The sequence below is a fragment of the Astatotilapia calliptera genome, chromosome 9 (assembly GCF_964374335.1).
Source record: "Astatotilapia calliptera chromosome 9, fAstCal68.1, whole genome shotgun sequence".
Lineage (NCBI taxonomy): Eukaryota > Metazoa > Chordata > Actinopteri > Cichliformes > Cichlidae > Astatotilapia > Astatotilapia calliptera.
The window spans coordinates 23,505,737-23,526,806 of NC_137430.1; the positions used below are offsets into that span (position 1 = coordinate 23,505,737).

Here is a 21,070-nt window from a genome sequence, read left to right on the forward strand (position 1 = left end):
ATGTGGTTATCCCAGACGGGAAGGCACCCAAAGAAAGCTCCAGGCGATCCAGGAGAGGACAACTGCCTGAAGGTCTCCACAGAACCTGCACATTCAGCCCCTGACAAACTAACATGACAACATCTGTCTGAACAAAGACTAAAGCTGGTTTTGGTCTTTTTAACACTATTAGTTTATATTTGGATTATTCAATTTCAATAATTCATTAATAAAATGTTTTTCACCAAACATAACACTTCAGAAATAAACAAGAAAGAAAGGCCTGAACTAAACTAGTACAAAATGTTGTAGAGAATAAAGAAAAGTAAAGAATGCAAACATATTTACATTTGCTAACAAACGAACAAAGCTGAACTTTGATATTAAACAAGGGCTGAAAGAGTCTCCACCTACAAACACTTGCATTATAAAACAGGAGGTCTGTGTGCAGACAGGAGGCTGATCACATCCACGATGAGAGGACTCGCACTGCTCTGTTTGGTGGGATTTATTCTCACAGCTTCGGTAAGAAAATATCATGCACCTGTTTGAGCTTCCTTTAATGAACTGATTTCCTGCCTAACAGTTAAGTTAGACTTCAGATTTAAACACAAGTTGGACTTAAATGTGATTTTTTTCACCACGAATCAGCTGGAGTGTGTCTCATGCTGCTGCTGATCTGAGATTTACTGATTAATTATTTGCTTTGAAATGTCAATGACCTTCCAGCACTGAGGTAATAAAATAAAAATAATTAAAAACCTCCATCTTTTAACTTTGGTTTATCATTATTTTGATTATCATTATGTATAAAATTGATCCATTTTCATTACAGTTGCATGAAGGAAGCCCAGGAAGCACAAGCAAAAAGTGTTTTTGTAACTTTTAAAACAAGTACTATTATGCACGACTAAAGAAGCCGTAAATAAACAAGTTATTTTGTGTACCTTAGCTTGGTTGTAAAAATCACCTATGTTTTGATCATTGAGATAATGATCAAAACATAAGCAAATATAATGACTTTTTTGGCTGTGTTAACATGTGCAACTGTGTAATTTACGTTTCTGTCTGTGTTAAAATGATGTGAAGTCATTATTTGACAGAAACAATTCAGTTTTACAAAGTTAGAGTACAGATAATGAAACAGTTGCACACAGAGGTTACAGCTATTGTTAGTTTTAAACCTTTGTCTCATAATTTACATATTCAGTTTCAGTTCTCAGAATCCAAAGAGAAGAAGCAAAATGTTATAATTTCTTTCTTTTTTGTGTCAACTTCTGTCTGCACTTATTTTTGTCTCTTTTCACACTTGAAAGGATTTTTGTAAAAGAGCAAGCTCAAGCTTCTTATTAGCTTATTGTATATATTTTCTATTTTAGGCCACACACTGGCACCCTCTTGAAAATCCTCTTTCTTTTCCAACTGAACCAACAAGTGTAAGTACTGCAGAGGTACAACACCAGAAACATGACCAGTATTTATGTCTTATAATTTTATATTTTTAATTTGGTCGCAGGTGTGAATGCTAGCATGTTTGGTTGTCTGTGACAGGCTGGTGATGTATTGAGATCATGCTCTGCCCTTTGCTTCATGACTGCTAAGATAGACTCTGAATCCACTCTCAGTTAGCCGATGAACCTGCTCTACCTCCTGAGCTACAGCCACCACGAGTCGAGCTACAGTTTCTAGACTCTGTAAAGTTTTTGTTCAGTCAAAAAAACCCATTTGAATAGTTTTTATTATCAGTGTAGTGTCACTCAGAGAAAAACGTACGAACAATAAAGCTGATAGTCCCAGCCACAGATGAGCTGATAGGTTTTTTAAAAAAAGATCTGTGCAACTGCTCAACCCGACTGCCTGGAGCAACAGAGCTGTACAGTAACATGACTTTAAAAAAAATGGAGAACAATTTTAATTAGCACTGCCCTTTCTTTAAATATGTTCATACACCAATGATGTATAAAATCATTTGAGCAAGTCATATTCCATTAATTCAGTTTAAAGATCTGTAACTGATGTAATCCAACACATTTCAGAACGGGACCTCGCATCCAAATAATTCTACTCATGCTGGAAATGCCACAGAGGTAAAACACCATCCGCACAGCTTTTATAATGTCGGACAACAGCATTTAATTTGGAATAGCACTGACGAGAGAACAGAGAATATGTGGCAATTTATTGAAATCCTTTTATTTTCTCTTTACACTTTACAGGTTCATCACAATAATACAGCTGCAGCAACAGTGAAAGAAGACGCGTGATGCTAAAAATGTTGAAGCGTGAATCTTCACAGAGACAGACGACCGTGATTCTGCTGGTGTTACCGCCTTCTCTGAATAAACACTAAAATTATGTTGTGGGAAAAGTTTTCTTTATTTATTAAACTTAATAAAAGGTCTTTTAAAATGTGTTTTTCAAGAGATGGAAAAAAAGACCTACTCTAACATAGGGATTAATAACTGACGTTAAATTTTCACGTTAATCATATTTCATTAACAATTAAGCACTGCCTGGTTATTTAAGGTCTAAGAAACTGAATGCATCACATCAGAGTCGGAGCTGTAGGGGCGTTTCTAGGACTTTCTTAACAAGGTGGCAGAGAGGGGGGCAATAATCATGTGTGATCTCAAATTTAATGTCCTCAGCTTGTAATGTTTAGACTTTGAAATGCAGTTACTTTGATTACAGTGCTTTGTTCTCTCACAAACCACAAGCTTTACATAAAAGTACATACAAATTTAACCTATTAACAGTTAGACAATTACAAATCAAAAATAAAGTAAGCTAGTCACACGCAGTAATGTAACAGCTACACATTTTAAAATCAATATTAGCTCATAGCTTTAAAAGTCATTTTAAATGTAAGAGTGTTTTTTCTGCACATTACTTGCAGAAACGTGCAGATCGAATCACCGGTGTTGTCAAAACGCGACTGTGATTCTGCGGAGTGATTGACAGTACTGTGATCCAATAAGATAAGGCAGTTTCAGATGGACAGTTTTCTAAACCAATGACGGTGGGAGTTAGAGGGTAGGCGATCAGATTCCAAGAGGGGTCTAGAAGGGTGGGTCTAGAAAGGGCGGTGCCACCCCATGCCACCCTTTTAGACTCACCCCTGCTGAGCTGAGCATCAGCCAAGTCGCAATCAGCCAAGGTTTCGGGTGAACCCATTGCCCCACCCTATGTGATTTCCTGAGGTCAGATGGCCCAGGATGTGAGTGGGCGTTAAGGCGTCTGGGGAGGGAACTCAAAACTGGATTATAGATGGCAGACAGTTGGTGTCGTAAACCACCGCCTCTGTTCAAAGATGGTCATTCACAGTGGACATAGATGGCTTCTTTCACTCCTCTTTCAAACCATCTGTCCTCTCTGTCCAAAATATGAACACTGGCATCCTCAAAAGAGTGACCTTTGTCCTTTAGATGCAGATGGACAGCTGAGTCTTGTCCCGTGGAGGTGGCTCTTCTATGTTGTGCCATGCGTTTATGAAGTAGCTGTTTGGTCTCTCCAGTGTAAAGTTTTGTTTAGGAGGCAAAACTCCTAAACACAAACTTAACAACTGCATGCGGTACAGTGTAGAGAGGAATGTCCAGACCTCTACATTTTGGTTTTAGAGCTGAGAACCTGCAAATTCAGCCCAATACAAACTAACTCGACATGACAACACCCGTCTGAACAAAGACCAAAGCTGGTTTTGTTCTTTTTTTAACACTATTAGTTTACATTTGGATTATTCCAGTTCAAAAAATCATTAATAAAATGGATAAAAAAATGAATAAAATTAATAAAATGAGCATTTTTAACCAAACATAACACTTAAGAAAGAAGCAAAAAAAATTTTTAAAAATAAAACGAAAGAAAGAAACAGTAAGTAAAAAGGGCCTGAATTATATTAAACTAAAAATGTTGTTTTCTGAAGAATAAAGCAGACTTTGTGAGTGCAAACATGTTTGCATTTGCTAACAAAGTTGAACTTTGATGTTAAACAAGAGCTGAAAGAGTCTCCACCTACAAACACTTGCATTATAAAACAGGAGGTCTGTGCGCAGACGGGACGCTGATCACATCCACGATGAGAGGACTCGCACTGCTCTGTTTGGTGGGATTTATTCTCACAGCTTCGGTAAGAACATTCATATCCCTGTTTGATCTTCATGGATTTACTGAAAGGAAGAAATTTAAATGGTTGAAAGGAACTAACGGTCTCACTGAGCCAATAGCAAATTATAGTCTTCATAAATATTTAGATGTCATTTTATATTTTTGTAGTTTTGTAAAGCTATTGTTTAACTGGTAAGTTCGACTCCAGATGTAAACATGAGTTTGAATTAAATATATTTTTTCACCAAGAATCAGCTGGAGTGATTCATGCTGCTTTGCTTGCTTTGAAATGTCAATGACCTTTCAGCACTGAGGGAAAAGAAAGAGGCAAAAAAAACCCTCTAGCACTGAATTTTGTATCTGTCTAACATTATTCTGTTTTTAAGTTTTATCAGGTAGTAAATACAAACACTTGTCATTACATCTTAACCTCCTAGGACCTGGCGTCCACATATGTGGACATCACATTTTGGGTTATTTAGGCCAAAATACTCAATTTTGCTCTACATGGGCCTGATATCCACTTACGAGGACATTATGCTGCTACTGTTCTATCAAAATTTTAAACGAATATCCTCATATGTGGCTCTTATTTTTCTTAAAAACAAAAATAAGGTAAAAAAAAACTTTGTTTTTACATTCATCGGGCCCCAAACAGCCCAAATATCAAAGAGAAATTAAAAATGCATGCCGTTTAAGAGTTCGGGTCTTAGGAGGTTAATCCAATCTTTAAGAAACAACATCACCCAATCACAGCCTCTAAAACGAGAAAACAAAAGTAGATAAACTCAACACAAAAATAAGGAATTTTTGCAGCTTAAAGTCATCTTAATTTATTATTTGACATGGATGGTGTGATCTTATATAGGTCATATACAGATCATGAAAAACATATTCTATAGCTATTTTAATATTAAATCTTTGTCCCTTTAGTTTTTGCAACTTACATTTCCAACTTCAGTGTCATCAATGTCCAGAAAGAGAGAAAATATGAAATCTTTTTATTTCCACCTTTTTTGTGCAGCTTCCATAATTACTTTTTTTTGTTTCGTTTTATTAAAATGTTTCTTCTTCTTAAACATCAAATGGTTTATTTTAAGAAGACTTAAAGTTGTTCTTTGTCATTCTAGCATTCAGCTAGAGCTACAACTACCGTAAGTACTACATTAATAAAACACCAGAAACATCAACCAGTATTTCTAATGTTTTATATTTTCATGTTTATCGGTTTAAGTAAAGATTACCAAAGGTACCCTGACGAATTGTTAAAATATTACAAAACTTGACATATCTTTCATTTCTTGGTTTGATGGTGTGTAAAACTATTTGTAGATTAGATTTGATTTAGATGTCGGGGGAAAGGTTAAGTTTAAAAGCCTGTAACTAATGTAATCCAATGCATTTCAGAGAATACCCACCTCTATCTGGCATGCTCTATCCTCTAATAATACTCGTTCATCACCTAGAAATGGTACACAGGTAAAACACCTTCAACACAGCTTTCATAATGTCTTACAACAATATTTAATCTGAAATAACACTGACAAGACAGCTGAGAACGTATGGCAAATAATTTTTTATTTTCCTCCTGTACATTATATAGGCCATTCATCACAACAATACAGTGGAAGCAACAGTTGAACCAACAGTGAAAGAAGACGCACCAAATGTGCTCTAAAAACTTCAAAGAAAGACACCGTTCGACTGATGGTATAGTCTTCTCTGAATACACATTAGAAACCTATAATTAAAAAGTTCCTCTTATTTGTTATTATGCTTTGTATAAGGTCATTTAAAATCTATTTGTTACTTAGGAGATGAAACAACAACAAAAAAAACACCTACACTGACCAAATTCAGTTTTATTTATTTTTCTGTTATTTAATCCTCACAATGTTACTGGAGGCCAAAGTAATACTATCCAGAGTAACTTTCTGGTTAGATACCATAACCAGAAAGTTACAATAACGTCTGTTTTAACTGGATTTAGAAGCAGGAAATTAGAGGACATCCAGATCTTTATGTTATGTTATGTTAATAGAAATTCCTGCAGTTTAACTAATTGGTGTGTGTTACGTGGCTCCAGGGATAAATAAAGTTGGGTGTCACCTGAATAGAAGTGAAAATGTACGCTATGCCTTCAGATGCTGCTGCCTAAGGGAAGCATGTAAATGGTAAACAGAAATGGCCCGCGCAGGGAACCCTGTGGTACTCCATAATTAACCTTAGTGTGTGAAGAGGACTCCTCATTTACATGAACAAATTGGAGCCTATTAGATAGAAATGATTCTAATCACTGCAGCGCAGTACCTGTAATACCGACTGCATGTTCTAATCTGTGTAATAACATATTACGGTTGACAGTATCGAACGCTGCGCTGAGGTCTAGCAGGACAAGCAGAGAGGAGTCACTGTCAGAGGCCATAAGAAGATCATTTGTAACCTTCACTAAAGCTGTTTCTGTGCTGTGATGAGCTCTGAAACCTGACTGAAACTCTTCAAATAAGCCATTCCTCTGCAGATGATCTGTTAGCTGTTTGACAACTACTCTTTCAAGGATGTTTGATATGAAAGGAAGGTTGGAGATTGGCCTATAATTACCTAAAACAGCTGAGGCAAGTGATGGCTTTTTAAGTAGTGGCTTAATTACTGTGAGCTTGAAGGGCTGTGGTACATAGCCGATTATTAGAGATAGGTTGATCATATTTAAGATTGAAGAATTAATTAATGGCAGGACTTCTTTGCGGAGTCTTGCAGGAATTAGGTCTAAAAAACACGTTGATGGTTTGGAGGAATAATTACTGAAGTTAAGATCAATTGGAGAAATAGACTAAATAAATATTAATGGTATTGAAAGTAGCTGTAGATAATAATTTTTTCTATAAACATTTTCTTTTAGAATTTTATTTGCAAATAAATTCATCAAGTTATTAATAGTTAAGGTTAAATGAATGCCCCGCTCAGAGTTGTTTTTATTTTCTTCAATCGGTGATGAGTAGCTTTACGGGGCTTTTTACAAAAATACAAATAAAACAAATTAATGACACGCCAGTTCCACAGCAGCTTACGAGTCATCTGCTTTAAAATGCAAATTTAAGAGTCAAGTATGTCTGATTTATGGTTTTGCTTTGTTTTATTTTTTTCCTTTCAGAGTCATACGCAGTGTAGATGTAAAAGTATTAAGACAATCAACCTCTGTGGGAGGAGACTTGGGAGTAAAATGTTCGAGTTGTACGTCAAATCCAGACCCTGAGTGTGTTGGGTGGGGGTTCTTTTAAATTTTGAGTCAGTTGAGTCATTTGGCTGTCAGCGGATGCACGATCCTATGAGGCGTTTCCTCATAGGATCGTGCATCCGCTTTAAAAGTAATTCTACTCCCTCAACAGAGGTAACAGACCATCAGCACAGATTTCATGTCTTACAACTGCATTTTATCTGAAATAACATGGACAAGACAGCTGAGACTGTGTGGCAATTAACTGAAATCATTTTATTTATTTATTTTTTCCTCTGTATACTTTATAGACTGTTCATCACAACATGTCATTGGAAGCAACAGCGAAAGAAGACGTATCCAAGAGACGCTAAAAAGATGAAAACATGAAACCTCCCAGAGACAGACCACAAAATCTGTTAGTTTCACTGCCTTCTCTGAATAAACATTAAAAGGCTGTATTTAAAACAAAGAAGACGTTTCTCTTATTTGTTGTTATGCATGTATAAGGTCATTTAAAATGTGTTTTTCACCCAAGAGCTGGAACTTTTGTGTCGGGACAAAAAACATCTACTCTGACAAAATGAGACAATATAGGAATCGATAATCGAGGGGACATCAGATTAACACAAGTCAGGCGTTTACAGCTTCAAGGATTCAGACAAGACTAAATTCACAAGGATCACTTTATTTTTTTTCCTGTGTTGAGGGTCTTTTTCATCACAAATATTACCCAGCAGGATGTCCCAGCAGGTATCAATGCTCCCTAACATATTCATGGGAAGAACATACACAACATAACTTCATTTCTTTATGTTTCTAAACACACTGCTTTAAAGCCCACTGGATATTAACTGGGTGTCGCACAGCTGCACAAGCTACCTGTTTTACATGAGGACTGCGATTTTTGGATTACCTGTGAGGAAAAAACACAAAAGCCTTAAAAATCGGGGGGGTTTAGTCAGTATGGTCAAACATCATCAAGAAATCAGCATTTGAAAGTGGTTTCCAATCACTCAGACCACAGGAAAGCATTTGTTACCAAAAGGCTGGTTTCAGATTAGAAACAAGCTTTAATGACTCGTCTGATGTTCAATGAGAAAAAGGGCAGCAGAATCAAACAGTGGATATGAAAGACAGTTAGTAGTTGTAATCATCAGGCAAACTAAAACAGCACTACATTCTTGAGTTTGTTTTTCTTTTGCATGTTTTTTGTGTCTTTTTTTTAGCAAAGTGGTGAGATCCGGAGGCAGGCAACAGCCCGTTGAGACAGCACTTCACTTCAGATGACAATGCAGTTTCTTTCTACCAGTAAGGCCACTTTATAAAGAAACATCTAAATGAGGACCGCAACCTATCGCTTCTTGTCCATTGCTCTCTGCAGAGTGTTGTCATCGTGAATTTAAAAGGAAAAGAGAAGAAGAAAAAGAACAATGTTTCAAGTTTCTAAATTAAAGAGCCTGATGGTCAGCTTGTAAGCAGAGGGAGGGGAAGGGGGTGGGGGGAGGTTGGTGTTCGCCCCTCCCCCCTTCCCATCTCCACCACAGTGAGGGTAGGAAAAAAAAAGAAAAAAGAAGAAGCTCAGTCCACATGGTCACCACCAGCTATGCTGCTGAGGTAGTATCCCCGCTCTCAAAGTCCCAACCGCAACTCAAGAAAAAAAGAACAAAAATACACCTCAAAATAACCGCGGGTTATAGCGATCTTGCAAAAAAATAGATATTCTCACATAAGTTTGTAAAATCATCTTGCCTAAAGTCATCTTCGATCCTCTGTGGCTTTTCTCAAAGCAAGTCCAGAGAGAAGTTGCGCCACACAACCGCTGCTCTGAGTACAATCCACAAAGGACACCTGTGTCGCCTTTTTGTTGCTGCTGCAGTGTCGTACGTTTGGGTGTATTTCCTAATTCCGTTTCGGTGGTTCCCTCTTTCAGCCCCTTCAGATGCAGTCCTTCAGTTTTGCCAACCAAACGTATGTGAAGTGTGTTTACTGATCTTTTTAAAGGGCGTGTCACTGTATGTGCTGCAGTGGTGGGGTGTTGTGTGTGTGTGTGTGTGAATGGGGCTGTGTGTTGTGTGTGGTGATGGTGGCATCGTGAGCTCTGTCAGGACTGCAGTCCACACAGCTTTGGGATCAGCTTCCTTCAAAGGGGCTGGGCAGGACCGTGCTGGAGGGGCCAGGGGACAGAGGGACGCCGCTCTACTTATCCCCCAGGATGGCGTACTGGTTGTCGAGCTGCAAGTGCTGCATAGAAGCGCCACCGGTCTCCTCTCTGCCACGGTTCCTGTGTTTCACAACCTCGAAGGTCTTCTCCATTTCTCTGTCCCTGAAACAAAAACATCAGGTCATTCAAGGAGCGAAAGCAGCATTACTTACTGTAATTATGGTGGCACCACAGTATAATCATTCCTGCATAACTGAGCCTTTAGACACTTTATGTCCAGTGAAAAACTAAGTACCCCCTTACTACTTTCGTAGCTATCGAGAAGATCAGTAGCAGCCGGCTGCTGCTAATCAAATGACTTTGATCAACTGAGCATCAGTAAGTGTGAGCACCTCTATAACATGAGAAGCTTTGGCAGTTTGCTGGTCTGGAGCATTCAGGTGTGTGTTAACACAAAGCCAAGGACGAAAGACATCAGCAATGATCTCAGAGAAGCAACTGTTGCTGCCCATCAATCTGGGAAGGTTTACGAACAATATGAAGTCCATCACTCTGCAGTTAGAATGATTATTAACAAGTGGAAAATATTCAGTTGCTAATATGGCAACTTTTCACTCAAAGGTCACCACACACCACACCTCAGACTCTACAGGCCTCACTTAGCTTGTTAAAAGTTCAAAGTTCATGAGAGCACAAAGACTGAACACGTTTGGCTTGTTTGGAAGGTTGCAAGTGAACAAACCACAAGACTTCTGGAACAATGTTGTTATGACAAAGTGCACAGAGCCACATTTGGCTAATCAGCACAAATGGCTCACGCACAGTGGTGAAGGGGTGATGATTTGGGCTTGTTTTTCAGACTGTGAGTAACCATGAACTTGTCTAAATACCAGAGTATTCTAAACATGAGGCCATGTGTCCAATAATGAAAGCATCAGGACAATGATAACAAGCCTAAGAACAAAGTTTAGTACATATTTAAATACCATATTGGAAATAAAAATTACAAATAAAATAAAGCCAGAAAATCAAAACAACTACTGTTAACAAAAATGGATTATGTGGCACACAAAGGCTAGATGCTACAGCACAAACAGGAGAAAATAAGGATGTGATGACTACAGCGCTAACATCATTGTGAGACAAGAATACACTGCCACGTAAAACTAGCATGGCAGAAGTCAACCCTAACACAGATGCGAGAGTGAAATAAGTGAACTACAAAGAATCGCCAAGCAGTTCCCAGAGCTGAAGAATATTTTGCCCATAGGCTCATCCAGATACGTTATTATAACGGTTTTCCTGTAAACTCTGCTTACTTGCGTGTCTCAACGTGCTTGGCGGTGGCCAGTAGAGAGGGGAACTGTGTGTCACTGAAGATTTCAGGAGGGCCCTGGGTCGGGCCTCGTTTGGTGGTGGTAAGTCGAGCTCCCGGAGGGCGATATACACCAGCGGGCTTCGCCTCAGGTACCTCTACATTCTCTACTGCTGAAATGAAATGCATCAAAAAACAAAAATCACTGTGCTGCTCAAAAAAAACAATGGAAAAGCTGAATTTAGATGACTGAAACAAAAAAGGTTTTGAGGGTTTCCTTAACAAATAAAGGCCCTCAGGTCCCCCAGGAAGAAAAAAAGGTCGATTTTACATCGGTTTACTCACCCACAGGAGCAGGAGGAGGCGCGGCACCAGACTTGTTCCAGGGACCTTTTTCACCTCGTTCTCCACTGACGAGAATGATCTCTCCATCCTCACCAACCTCCTCCTTCTCGTACTCCTCTTCCTCTTTCTCGTCACTACAAACAACCAGGAGGCAGTAAAGCATAGGTGAACACATGCCCAGGTGCCCTGCTGCTGATACAACTGAATGCATCAAAGCTGATAAGGTTAGGACAGAAACCTCCATGTCCTGTGTGTCCCTGTACATTTACTACACAGCAAAACAAAGATGCTTCCTTTTATTTCCATCACCAGAATGACAGCATTCAAATATGGCTGATTTAGAGTTTTGGGTTCAGAGCCAAAGACTCACAAAAAAAACAGATTTGGCTTCCATCCCCACTGCAGTGCACCTCCACGCTGTTTTAATACTATGGATATTGATACTTCTTGATCACTCTGTGAAAGTCCTGTTCTGGGCCATCTGGCTTGGGCCCTTCAGTGTGCAGAAACCTCCACCTCTGTGTCAAACTGACCTGTCATATTTAATCGCTGGTGATGCTGGACCTCCAGCTACATATCAACAAGCAACAAGTAGTGTCGACCGTGCCCAGGCCCAAAAGCGTTACATCGGATGCCTGTTCTGTGAAGTAGGACCAACCCAATCACTGCTTACGACCAACTCTACTCACCAGACTTTGTCTTCTTCCTCAAAATGAAACAGAAGATTAACAGTTGCTGTTTTAATACAGTGGAGGAGACATAGTGTGCATTGCTGCAAGAACAGGACTTCCAGGGAATGATCTAAAAATAGCAGGAACACTGGAAGAGGTCCAGAGGTGCACAAGGACATTGCCTGCTATCCCCTTTTAAGGTCAACTTAAATTGGGCATGATTTTTGGATCTTGAGGTTAAAGTTGCACCTTGCGAAATGTTCGGAACTGTTTGTGTGGACAAATTCGTCCATCCTATTTTAGGGAAGTCCGATTGTGAAATTCTAAGTCGGTACCAATAAATAACAATCAGGATGGCAGTGGAGAGGTTTTTTTGTGTGTTTGTTCTGTTTCTAATCAGCCACTGACAGTGGCGCATGTCAGCTGATTAGCATTTCTTTCACCACTCCCTCTGTTTAACCTCACAGCTAAAACAGCTGTTCTTTTATTTATTCACTCAAGGGTTCAAATTATTTATACTGTGGAGGTTCAGAACAGAAACTCTTAAAAAAATAAAACCAAGGCCCGGAGCCCAGAAACAGCCCGGCGGGGCTTCAGTCCACCCCGCAGGATGCCTTAACTCTTTACTCCTTGAAAATGTTCTAGGAGAAAACCTTGAGGCTCTTTTCTGAATTGAGTGGTTACTGGCATTTTTTCAGACCTTCTTGTAGAACAAAACTGCCTGTGAATCAGAAGTTAGAGAGGGTGGTCTCTGTCTATGCAGTTACCCCTGGAAAGACCCGAAAACTATTCCAGTGGTCGTCAAACCACGCCTTTAATGATATATACTGAGGTGTCAAAACTCGCCATTGAGGGTACAGGTGAGGTCGTCAGATGTCGCCTTTACATCTCGTTGTGATCCAAAGTGATGATCTAACCTGAGCCAGAGGTCTGACTCAGAATTGGTTTTACTACCAAACACCAGCCATTGCCCGCTATACTACACCAATGTATATGAGTAACAGATTCGGCTCTTCACCTGTCACAGATTTATTATCGTTTCTATTTATTAAAAAAAATAAATAAATAGGATGTTTTTGACAGTTTAGCACAATATTTCTGTTTTCACCTGCAGAACAAACTCCAGGTAACGAGTTTCTGATGGATTTCTTGGTGTTACCACAGTAGCATTTTTCTGTAATAACATTTGACTGAATGTTGAAACGGCACTAATTTTTCTTAGGACATAATGTTTTATGAATTAACAGTTATTATGAAATGTCTGAACTATTTTAAATCAAACTGAGCTGTTTGTGGCTTAGTAATAAAATAGTATGACATCTGTTCTACAGAGGCAATTTATTATAAGTTCAATTAAATTGTATTTATCTAGCAGCAAAAAACCCCCCACAAAACGGCTGTCTTAAGGGGTTTTATAATGTAAAGTACAGACCCTACAATAATACATAGAAAAACAACAATCAGATGAGTAAGCAGTTGGCGACAGTGGGGAGAAAAAAAACAACCCTTTTAACAGGAAGAAATCTCCAGCTCAACCAGGTTCAGAGAGGGGCAGCCATCTCCTGCGACCAGTTGTGGGTCTGCTGAGGGGGTCAACTTGTGTTTCCCAGCATTTAATCCATGAATTAATTCATTGAAAACAGGAAGGATGCGCTGTTGCTGTTTGAAAATTTGACTTCTCTTTCCACCCTCTGTCCCAAAAACATCTGTATGGGAGTGTTATCTCCTGCAAGCTTCTGCTGAAGCACAGCTTAACCAAACATGTTTTAACCTCACCTTATCTGCAAAGCCTGGAGTCGAAGCCCGCTGTAGTCCACTTCTTTGTGCTCAAATTCTTTCCACTCCTCGTCCTCCTGGGCAGAGGAAAACATTAATTCGTGCACCTCACAGTGAAATCACACTTTAACAGGCCTCTAAGATCACTGTAGTCCAGTCATCATTGTGTGTGTGACAAGTCGTCAAAGCTAATCGATAACACAGCTGTATCACCTGATCATATCCTGATGTTATTAAGTGCTAAAAAGATGCTGATCTGCTAACAACTTATAACAAATGGCGGCTCGGCCTTGTTGAGAAACCACGATACAAAGAGGAGGGCTGTCAGCTTTACCTCCTGCCGGAACATGATTAACATGTGGATTTAAAATGTTTACATCTAATCTTATAAGTCAGAACATATTTAAAAGATCGCACTCGAAGTCAGAGATCGTGAAAAAAAAAAGCTCAAAACGTGCGTCGTGGCACATTGTTGTGCCACTGGAAACCATATGCCGGCTTTTCCTTACATCATCCTAGAAAATAAACTCACGTTATTACCCCGACCTTATAAAACAACGTACGGGGGGGGAGGCTGCCGCCAAGCAGGGCTTCTCTCCCAGAGGCTCTAATTCTGATCCGGGAGCAAACACCCGGCCGGACACCGGTGTGTGGTAGCGATGTGAAAAGTTATCGCAGAGCAGCGCCGGTTACCTTATCGATCTGAGCGTCCTGGTTCTCGTTTTTAGTCGATTTCTCCTTCTCCTTCTTGGTCTTCTTCAGTGCCGCCGATGTGGGCCCCGCGGCGGACTCCTTCCCCTTCCCCTTCTCTTTCTTCTTCTTTTTATCCCTCTTGGCAAAGAAATCGTCCAGGCTCTTCTCAGTTGGTACATCCGCCATTTTCAAAGAGCAGCGTTAACTAGCTTCAGTCAGACAACCGAGCAATGACAAACGTGAAAATAAGCACTCAGACCGAGAGGACAGCGGGTGAAGCGAGCAGAGGAGATGGAGTTACTCTGGAGTCCTTTCACTTCTTAGCTTCTGTTACAAGCTGACTTTAAAAAAAAAAGGTTCACTCCGGTCCTCTGCCCGAATCGTTAGCTATCCTGTCAACCATGCCATGCAGAGGCTATTTGACAAATCTGTACCGTCAACCGGAAGCACTTCTCCTCGCTTCCGCTTTCTTCTTCTTCGCGGTTAACAGCAACAAGGTGAATTAGCGCCACCTACTTGCCCAGCAACTTGCCTGGGAACGTTTAAGATCAAACAAAACGCAGTTTTAAAAGTAAAATTGTGTTGATTTATTATTAATGGAACCTACTTGGCCCTATGTGGAAAAGTAAACGTCCCTTAAACCTAATAACTGGCTGTGCCACCAATGGCAGTAGGAACTGCAATTAAGAATTTGCAGTGAGTCTTTCACATCACTGTGGAGGAATTTTGTAATAATAATAATAATAATAATAATAATAATAATAATAATGATAATAATAATGCATTTTATTTGAGGGTGCCTTTCTTAATCTCAAGGTCACCTTACAAAGAGAAAAGAAATCAATAAAACAGTAGATTAAAATAGATTCTAATAAATTAAAATACAGAAACCAGCAAAATACAACCACAAACAACAAATAAAAATAAACCCCCCCCAACAAAAACAGCAAGCAAAATCTGTATTAAAGCGAGTAAGCCAGTTTAAACAAGTAGGTTTTGAGTTGTGACTTAAACAAGGGAAGGGAATCTATATTTCTTAAGGCTGAAAGAAGTGAGTTCCCGAGCTGAGGAGCAGAGCGACTGAAAGCTCTGTGCCCCATAGTGGTAAGGCGAGCAGGTGTGGCAGATGAAGATCTGAGAGAGCGGGAAACTGTGGTGATATGAAGCAGATCACAGAGATAAGGAGGGGTAAATCTTTTTTGCAGAGTTGTTTTAATTTATCTACAATGGAAGGTTTTCCAGCATGAACAGCCTGTTTAAGGTCATGCCAAAGCAAGAAGTCCCAGACCATCACACTGCCACCACCACGTTTGACTGTTGGTATGAATTTCTTTTTATGAAATGCTGTGTTAGTTTTACTCCAGATGCAACGGGGTGAAAACCTTGTAAAAGGTTCAGCTTTTGCCTTGTCGGTCCACATATTTTTTTGGAAAACGTGAAATGACTCTTTGTGTTCTTTTTTGGTCAGCAGTGGTTTTCTCCTTTGGACTTTCCCATGGATACCCAGTCTCTTTCTTATTCTTGAATAAAACTATTGTTGTATTGTTGAATGCTGCATGGTCTTTAGACGTCTTTTGCAATCTCCTGGATGGGTCATCAGTGTACTCTTAGAGTAATTTTGGTAGAGCGTTCACTCCTGGGAAGGTTTACCACTGTTCCCCTAATTATAAAAAGCAGAGCTGGGCTCATATGTCAGCACATGTTATCCAGAAGCAAGGAAAGAGCTTAAACTAACCACAAGGTGTGTAACAAATGCGATCACTGGTGTAAATAAGTGCATGGGTGAAGAAATGATGTATGCAATGTTGTTTATTTGCACCAAAATCCAAAAGATGTCTCAGGGAGGGGAGCCACACAGCATCTGAGCACTGAGGGCGTTTATAAAGAACAATGGCTCACTGAGCCCTGGTTTAACCATTGTCACCAACTGGAAATGAGCCACACCACCTCTGCAGATGAGACCAGCCACACAAACAGGCCAATAGGAAAGCAGGGTGGAGTGTGGCATCACAATAGTTGGAAAAAACGCTTTAATTGCTTTTATTTGTCCTTCATTTGAGTGATGTAGAACCTGTAACCACAATAGTTTACCTCTTTTTTTTCTTAAAGTTAGGTATATCAAAATGTCATGATTTAAACAAACTCAGGGCTCGACATTTAATTTGGTGGGATCTGGTCACCCCACAAAGTCTGTCGAGCGCAGCTTTTATTTGCAGTACCCTCACTTGCACTGTCTGCAACCCATAAAACAGAGGCCTGTCCTCTAGAAGCAAGTCTCAATACTGCTATCTTGGTAAAAGCTCGGGTTAAATATTTGGCAATTATTTTGAACTCCGTCTAAATTATCTTTAATTCAGTTGGTTAACAGAACATAAAATCTGCATATCTGGAATAAAATTTGAACAAGTTTGATGATTTTGTTCTATGGTAAGGTTTAAAAGCTTTTTTTTCCCTCCACCAAATTTCAATGCCAACTCCTTGCTGTATTTTCCTTCCTTCCATCCTTCTTGGGTATTATGTCTCTTTCTTATAATGTCTTTGGCTCTAATAGCTTGTATGGGTTGGTTTCTATTATATAAAAATAATGTTTATATTTTTGCTGTACTGTATCCACATAATAGTAATTATAACTTGCTTGGATAAACTGATTGGCCAATTTATTCCTGGAAAATTGAAAGTGGCAAAATTAGAAATGAAAATAAAATAATGAAACAAGTAGTGCTGTGATTCCACTGGGACGACATCACAATGGATCGTATATTTTAACATTTTGTATTTTTTTTTTCTTCCAGAATAATAATTTGGACAAAATAAAAGTGTGTGTTTTTGTCAAGGACCAAACCAGATCTGGACTCAAATACAGGAATAAAAGTTTAACAGGTTTATTGAACTCACAAAAAAGTCAATTGTTTGGTGTCTTCTGAGTGAAGCAGGTGGGTGATATCTGGAGAGTTTCTCCTACACAGACTTCCCCTACATGTGGCGAGGGAGTATCTGCACAGCAGAGAATCATTTAAGCTCAAAGATAAAGCTGAATTTCTCACAAAATCTAACGCACTACCCATGCTGCACCTCATGTGCTCCCACTACCACAGCAAGTGCAACACCCCAGCAATTTCTTCTGGGAACTGTTCCACCTTAAGTAGTCGCTGAGTAATCATCAGATTGCACCCAGGTGAGTGATTGCTCAACAGCTTGCAGGTGTGGCCTGCCAGCAGAGGACACACAAGAAGGCTCAGCCTCTGAAGCCGACAAGCAGAATTACAAACACACACCCCCACGTGCACACAGCGAGATAGAGGGAAATGTAGGTTGGCACAGGAGGACGAGGGGACCATGACAGTTCCTTTGTTATGAAGATTTAATCGTTCTGAAAATTACTGCATTTTCAAGCACGTCCTGAATGCAGATAACATGTTGTCGTGTCCCTTTTAGTTATAGATAATTCAGATAAGAGAACTGTTCTGGAAGTTGTCAGAGTGTTTTTAAGAAAGAGGCTATTCCAGCTTCACAGAACAACTCAAACTGGCTCCAACCAAACCAACCAACAAAACAACAAACAGGCCCTAAAGAAGTACACAACTGGCTTTGTTAAGTGCTACCTTCAAAATGCATGCAGTCACTGGCATATTTAAAAAGACAAAGCCCAACCAGACTGACCAACAAAAGGAAGAGATTACGGTGGGCAAAAAAGACAAACCCAAGAGGCCTTTACTCCAGAAACTAAACTAGCCAACAGTTTTCAGCTGGCCTGACATGAGCGGTGAATGATTGATTAGTCTTTTAATGTGCTGAGCCTGCATTAGGTAACACAGTCTACTGCTGGAAAACAGTAATGACCGTTTCTGGGTCTCTGATATGCCTACGCAGAATAATTATTAATGAGTATGATTCATATCTACAGTTATTGTTATGGTAATTTGGGGGCTTTGAAATGTTCTCTTTCCTTTCACGTCAGTGTTTTTTTTTAAGGTTTTTGTGTGTTTCTATTTGATGTGACTACTAAGAAAAGCTGGGATGCAGTTCAAGATACGAATAAATCAGAACGCAGAATTAGTTAAAGCTTGTGTTAAAAAATGAAAAATGTTGCAAGGACAAAATATCAACCTATAAGTTTGCTTGTTTGTTTTAAATAAATTGGCTCATTTCGAATTTGTTGCCAACAACAAGCTGCAAAAAAGTCACATTGTGTCTTATTCTAACATTTTAGTTAAAAGTTTTCAAATTCTTGCTTGATATAAGATTTCAGCTTCTCAACGGATGAGAAAGATGAGAAGAAATGTCCTCCTGTGACTCACTTTTTGTTTTATATTAAGTCAGATGGGTGATTGTGGTCCATTGTTACCTGGACTTCTTTACATTAACGCAAAGAAAAGCTGTATTGTTTTAATTCAAGCAGAAAAGGTGTTATTAAATATTTTTGAGCCCTTGATTTGAGGTTGATTTCTTGATTTTTGGTCAGCTATCTAGGTGTGCCGAGGACACAACAGAAGCTCAGAAGGAACAGAGCTTTTGCCTGTGACAGTGGTGGATCTTAGACGGGCTTCTTCACTCTCCACTTCTTAAAACCCGTCTCTTTTCATTGGCAAGAGTGTGAGAGCTGATTTTTAATTGTCCCTTTGGTCAGTACTTGCTGTTTTAAAGCCCTTTATGAATAAAGTTAGCTTGACTTTGCTCTTCTTGGCAGAATTGGTTCATTTAAATTGATTGCTTTTCTGGCACAGACCTGGCTTTTAAAAATAGCCCACACATTTTAATAGTGTTGAGGCTGGGGCTTTGGGGAGGCTATTCCAGAAGCTTAATGTTAGCCTGCTTTATCCATTGCAAAACCAGTTTTTATGTGTGGTTCACTCAACAGTGTCCACGTTTCAACTGTTTAACTGCTGTTTGGGGTGAAGTTGAAGAATTTGGAGGTAGTACTACTCCCAACATCCAGTACAACCGGTAGCAAAACAGCCCAGGAGCATGATGTTACCACCACCATGCTCAAGAGCTGAAAGCCTCACCTTTAATCCTCCAAACATACATTCTTGCCATTGTGGACAAATAGCTCCATCTTTGCTTTATCTGTTCATGAGGGCAGCTGCAAATTTCAGCCAAGTTTGAGGGTGATGATTTTGGAACAGGGGCTTCTTTCTTGGTTGGACAGTGACGCTGGTATTCCAGCAGCTCCCAGTTCATGGCAGACTTGTGCTTTGATGGTTCATGGGTTGTTCTTGAACATCCCAACCAGTTTCCTCTTATCTAAGGATGACGGTTTGGGTCTTCTTCCAGACTTCGGCAAAGTTGTGACACATCCAAATAACTTGCACTTACATACTTGGCTCCAGGAGACCGTCCCAAGTTGTGTAAATATATAATTCGCCTTTTAAATGTTTCTCCGAGTTCTTTGGACTTTCCCATTAATCTCAGTATTGCTCAAACCAGTGAGTGCTGTCAAACAAATCCTTTTTATTTGGCCAAGAGAAAGTACCAGCTGTAGTAAATAATGCCTATGTGTATGTGTGTGTGAACTTCTAACCCCAATTTTATATTAAATATCAGTAATGATGGTTAAAGTTAGAATGTGTTTTCCTTTCAAAAATAAGGATATTGAAAAAAAACTAGCAAAACAATTAGTCATTAATTAATTTACAAAGACTTTCTACAAAGCCAACAAATGGGTGAATAACACTGACTTTAAAATAAGCTTCCTCTCAGCAGTAAAGCAGGCTTGTAAACAGATTACCGAACTGACGTCAGCATCCCGAGCCAGAGGTCACTTGACCAGATGCAGCACCAGTGCACAAAGAGAAAAATCCAGCTCGCTGCCTCAATGGATGTGCTGTGCTCGGCAAGACTGTTTACAGTGCGCGTTGCGTAATCAACAAACAGGTAGCAGCTAACTAGTCAGAACAAATCAGACAAACAGAGTAATCCATGGGTTTTTTCCCCATTGTTTTATTGCTCAGCAGTAAAAAGTACAGTGTGTATACGACAGTACAAAAAATACATAATGTTGAACACTGCTCCACCGTGCCACTGAACATTTTTGTAAAATATCCACTTTTTGAGCGTGCAAAAAAACAACAAGCCCGGCTGTGAGCATCCAATGCGGGAAATATCAATTAGCTGTGTTGTTCGCCATCACCTCTTCACCAGGTGATCTCAGAACAACATCATACAATACGGAGAATCTTCAGCGACAGTAGAGGCAGACAGCATTGATTACTGAAAAAAACGGCAGCGATGCAAAAGTAAAAACAAATGACAGAAGGACCACAGATTTAATAATGAAACTAAATAACGCACTTTTGATTAAATCGCCTCTGTACGTGCTCACAGCATTCTTCATTTGTCTCAGCATATATTTTTTTAATTTTTTGTTTTTATTGCCTCTAACACTGCCTTTGACACGGTTTGCAATACTGGATAAACACGCCGTCTATGGAGGGAGACACTTACAGTAGCAAGGGTGGTCTAAATGTTTCCTACAGCAGCGAGGAACTCTTTCTCGCACATGACCGGTAGCTACTCCACGATATACACGAGAGACAAACAGACGGGACAAACGTACAGAGGCACCCACAGGAACGGACGCACAAAAACTGAGCTGAATTAAACTTTAAAGTAACCGTGACATTTGGTTAAAGGGGGCGGCACGTCGCAGCTCGCCTGCTCACACGCACGCCTCAGTGCACCTACATGCACACGCATACTGATATATAAAGGGCCAACGTAAGGAATTAAGACATCTATGTGGTCCCTCTTCGCAGAAGCTGGTGACGCATGAAGGGGAAAGGCCATTTTAAGTCCGCTCCATTTTTATT

At 39.7% G+C, this 21,070-nt stretch overlaps 1 protein-coding gene and 2 long non-coding RNA genes across 6 annotated transcripts; 2 read left to right on the top strand and 1 right to left on the bottom strand.

Annotated features, from left to right (window-relative positions):
• Positions 1-394: 394 nt before the first annotated feature.
• Positions 395-2,347, top strand: LOC113029343 (uncharacterized). The gene is made up of 4 exons (XR_003273389.2): positions 395-504; positions 1,359-1,415; positions 2,016-2,066; positions 2,196-2,347. It is a non-coding gene; the product is annotated as an uncharacterized LOC113029343 (long non-coding RNA).
• A 1,622-nt stretch (positions 2,348-3,969) lies between these two features.
• LOC113029232 (uncharacterized) lies at positions 3,970-7,769 on the top strand. Its single transcript, XR_003273363.2, has 5 exons — positions 3,970-4,105; positions 5,214-5,237; positions 5,491-5,562; positions 5,687-5,793; positions 7,609-7,769. It is a non-coding gene; the product is annotated as an uncharacterized LOC113029232 (long non-coding RNA).
• A 196-nt stretch (positions 7,770-7,965) lies between these two features.
• Positions 7,966-14,755, bottom strand: cdv3 (carnitine deficiency-associated gene expressed in ventricle 3). 4 transcript variants are annotated; one of them, XM_026179999.2, is made up of 5 exons: positions 14,262-14,755; positions 13,569-13,642; positions 11,122-11,255; positions 10,781-10,949; positions 7,966-9,623 (listed from the first exon to the last, which is right to left on the bottom strand). In XM_026179999.2, the coding sequence occupies exons 1-5, from the start codon at positions 14,445-14,447 to the stop codon at positions 9,497-9,499; spliced, it is 690 nt and encodes a 229-aa protein (XP_026035784.1). In that variant the 5' UTR covers positions 14,448-14,755; the 3' UTR covers positions 7,966-9,496. The 4 variants fall into 4 exon arrangements, with proteins under 4 accessions (XP_026035784.1, XP_080162698.1, XP_026035783.1 ...); XM_080306572.1 differs by having other exon boundaries at positions 10,781-10,946; positions 14,262-14,713; XM_026179998.2 differs by having other exon boundaries at positions 10,781-10,946; positions 13,569-13,645; positions 14,262-14,713.
• Between the last annotated feature and the right edge of the window lie 6,315 nt (positions 14,756-21,070).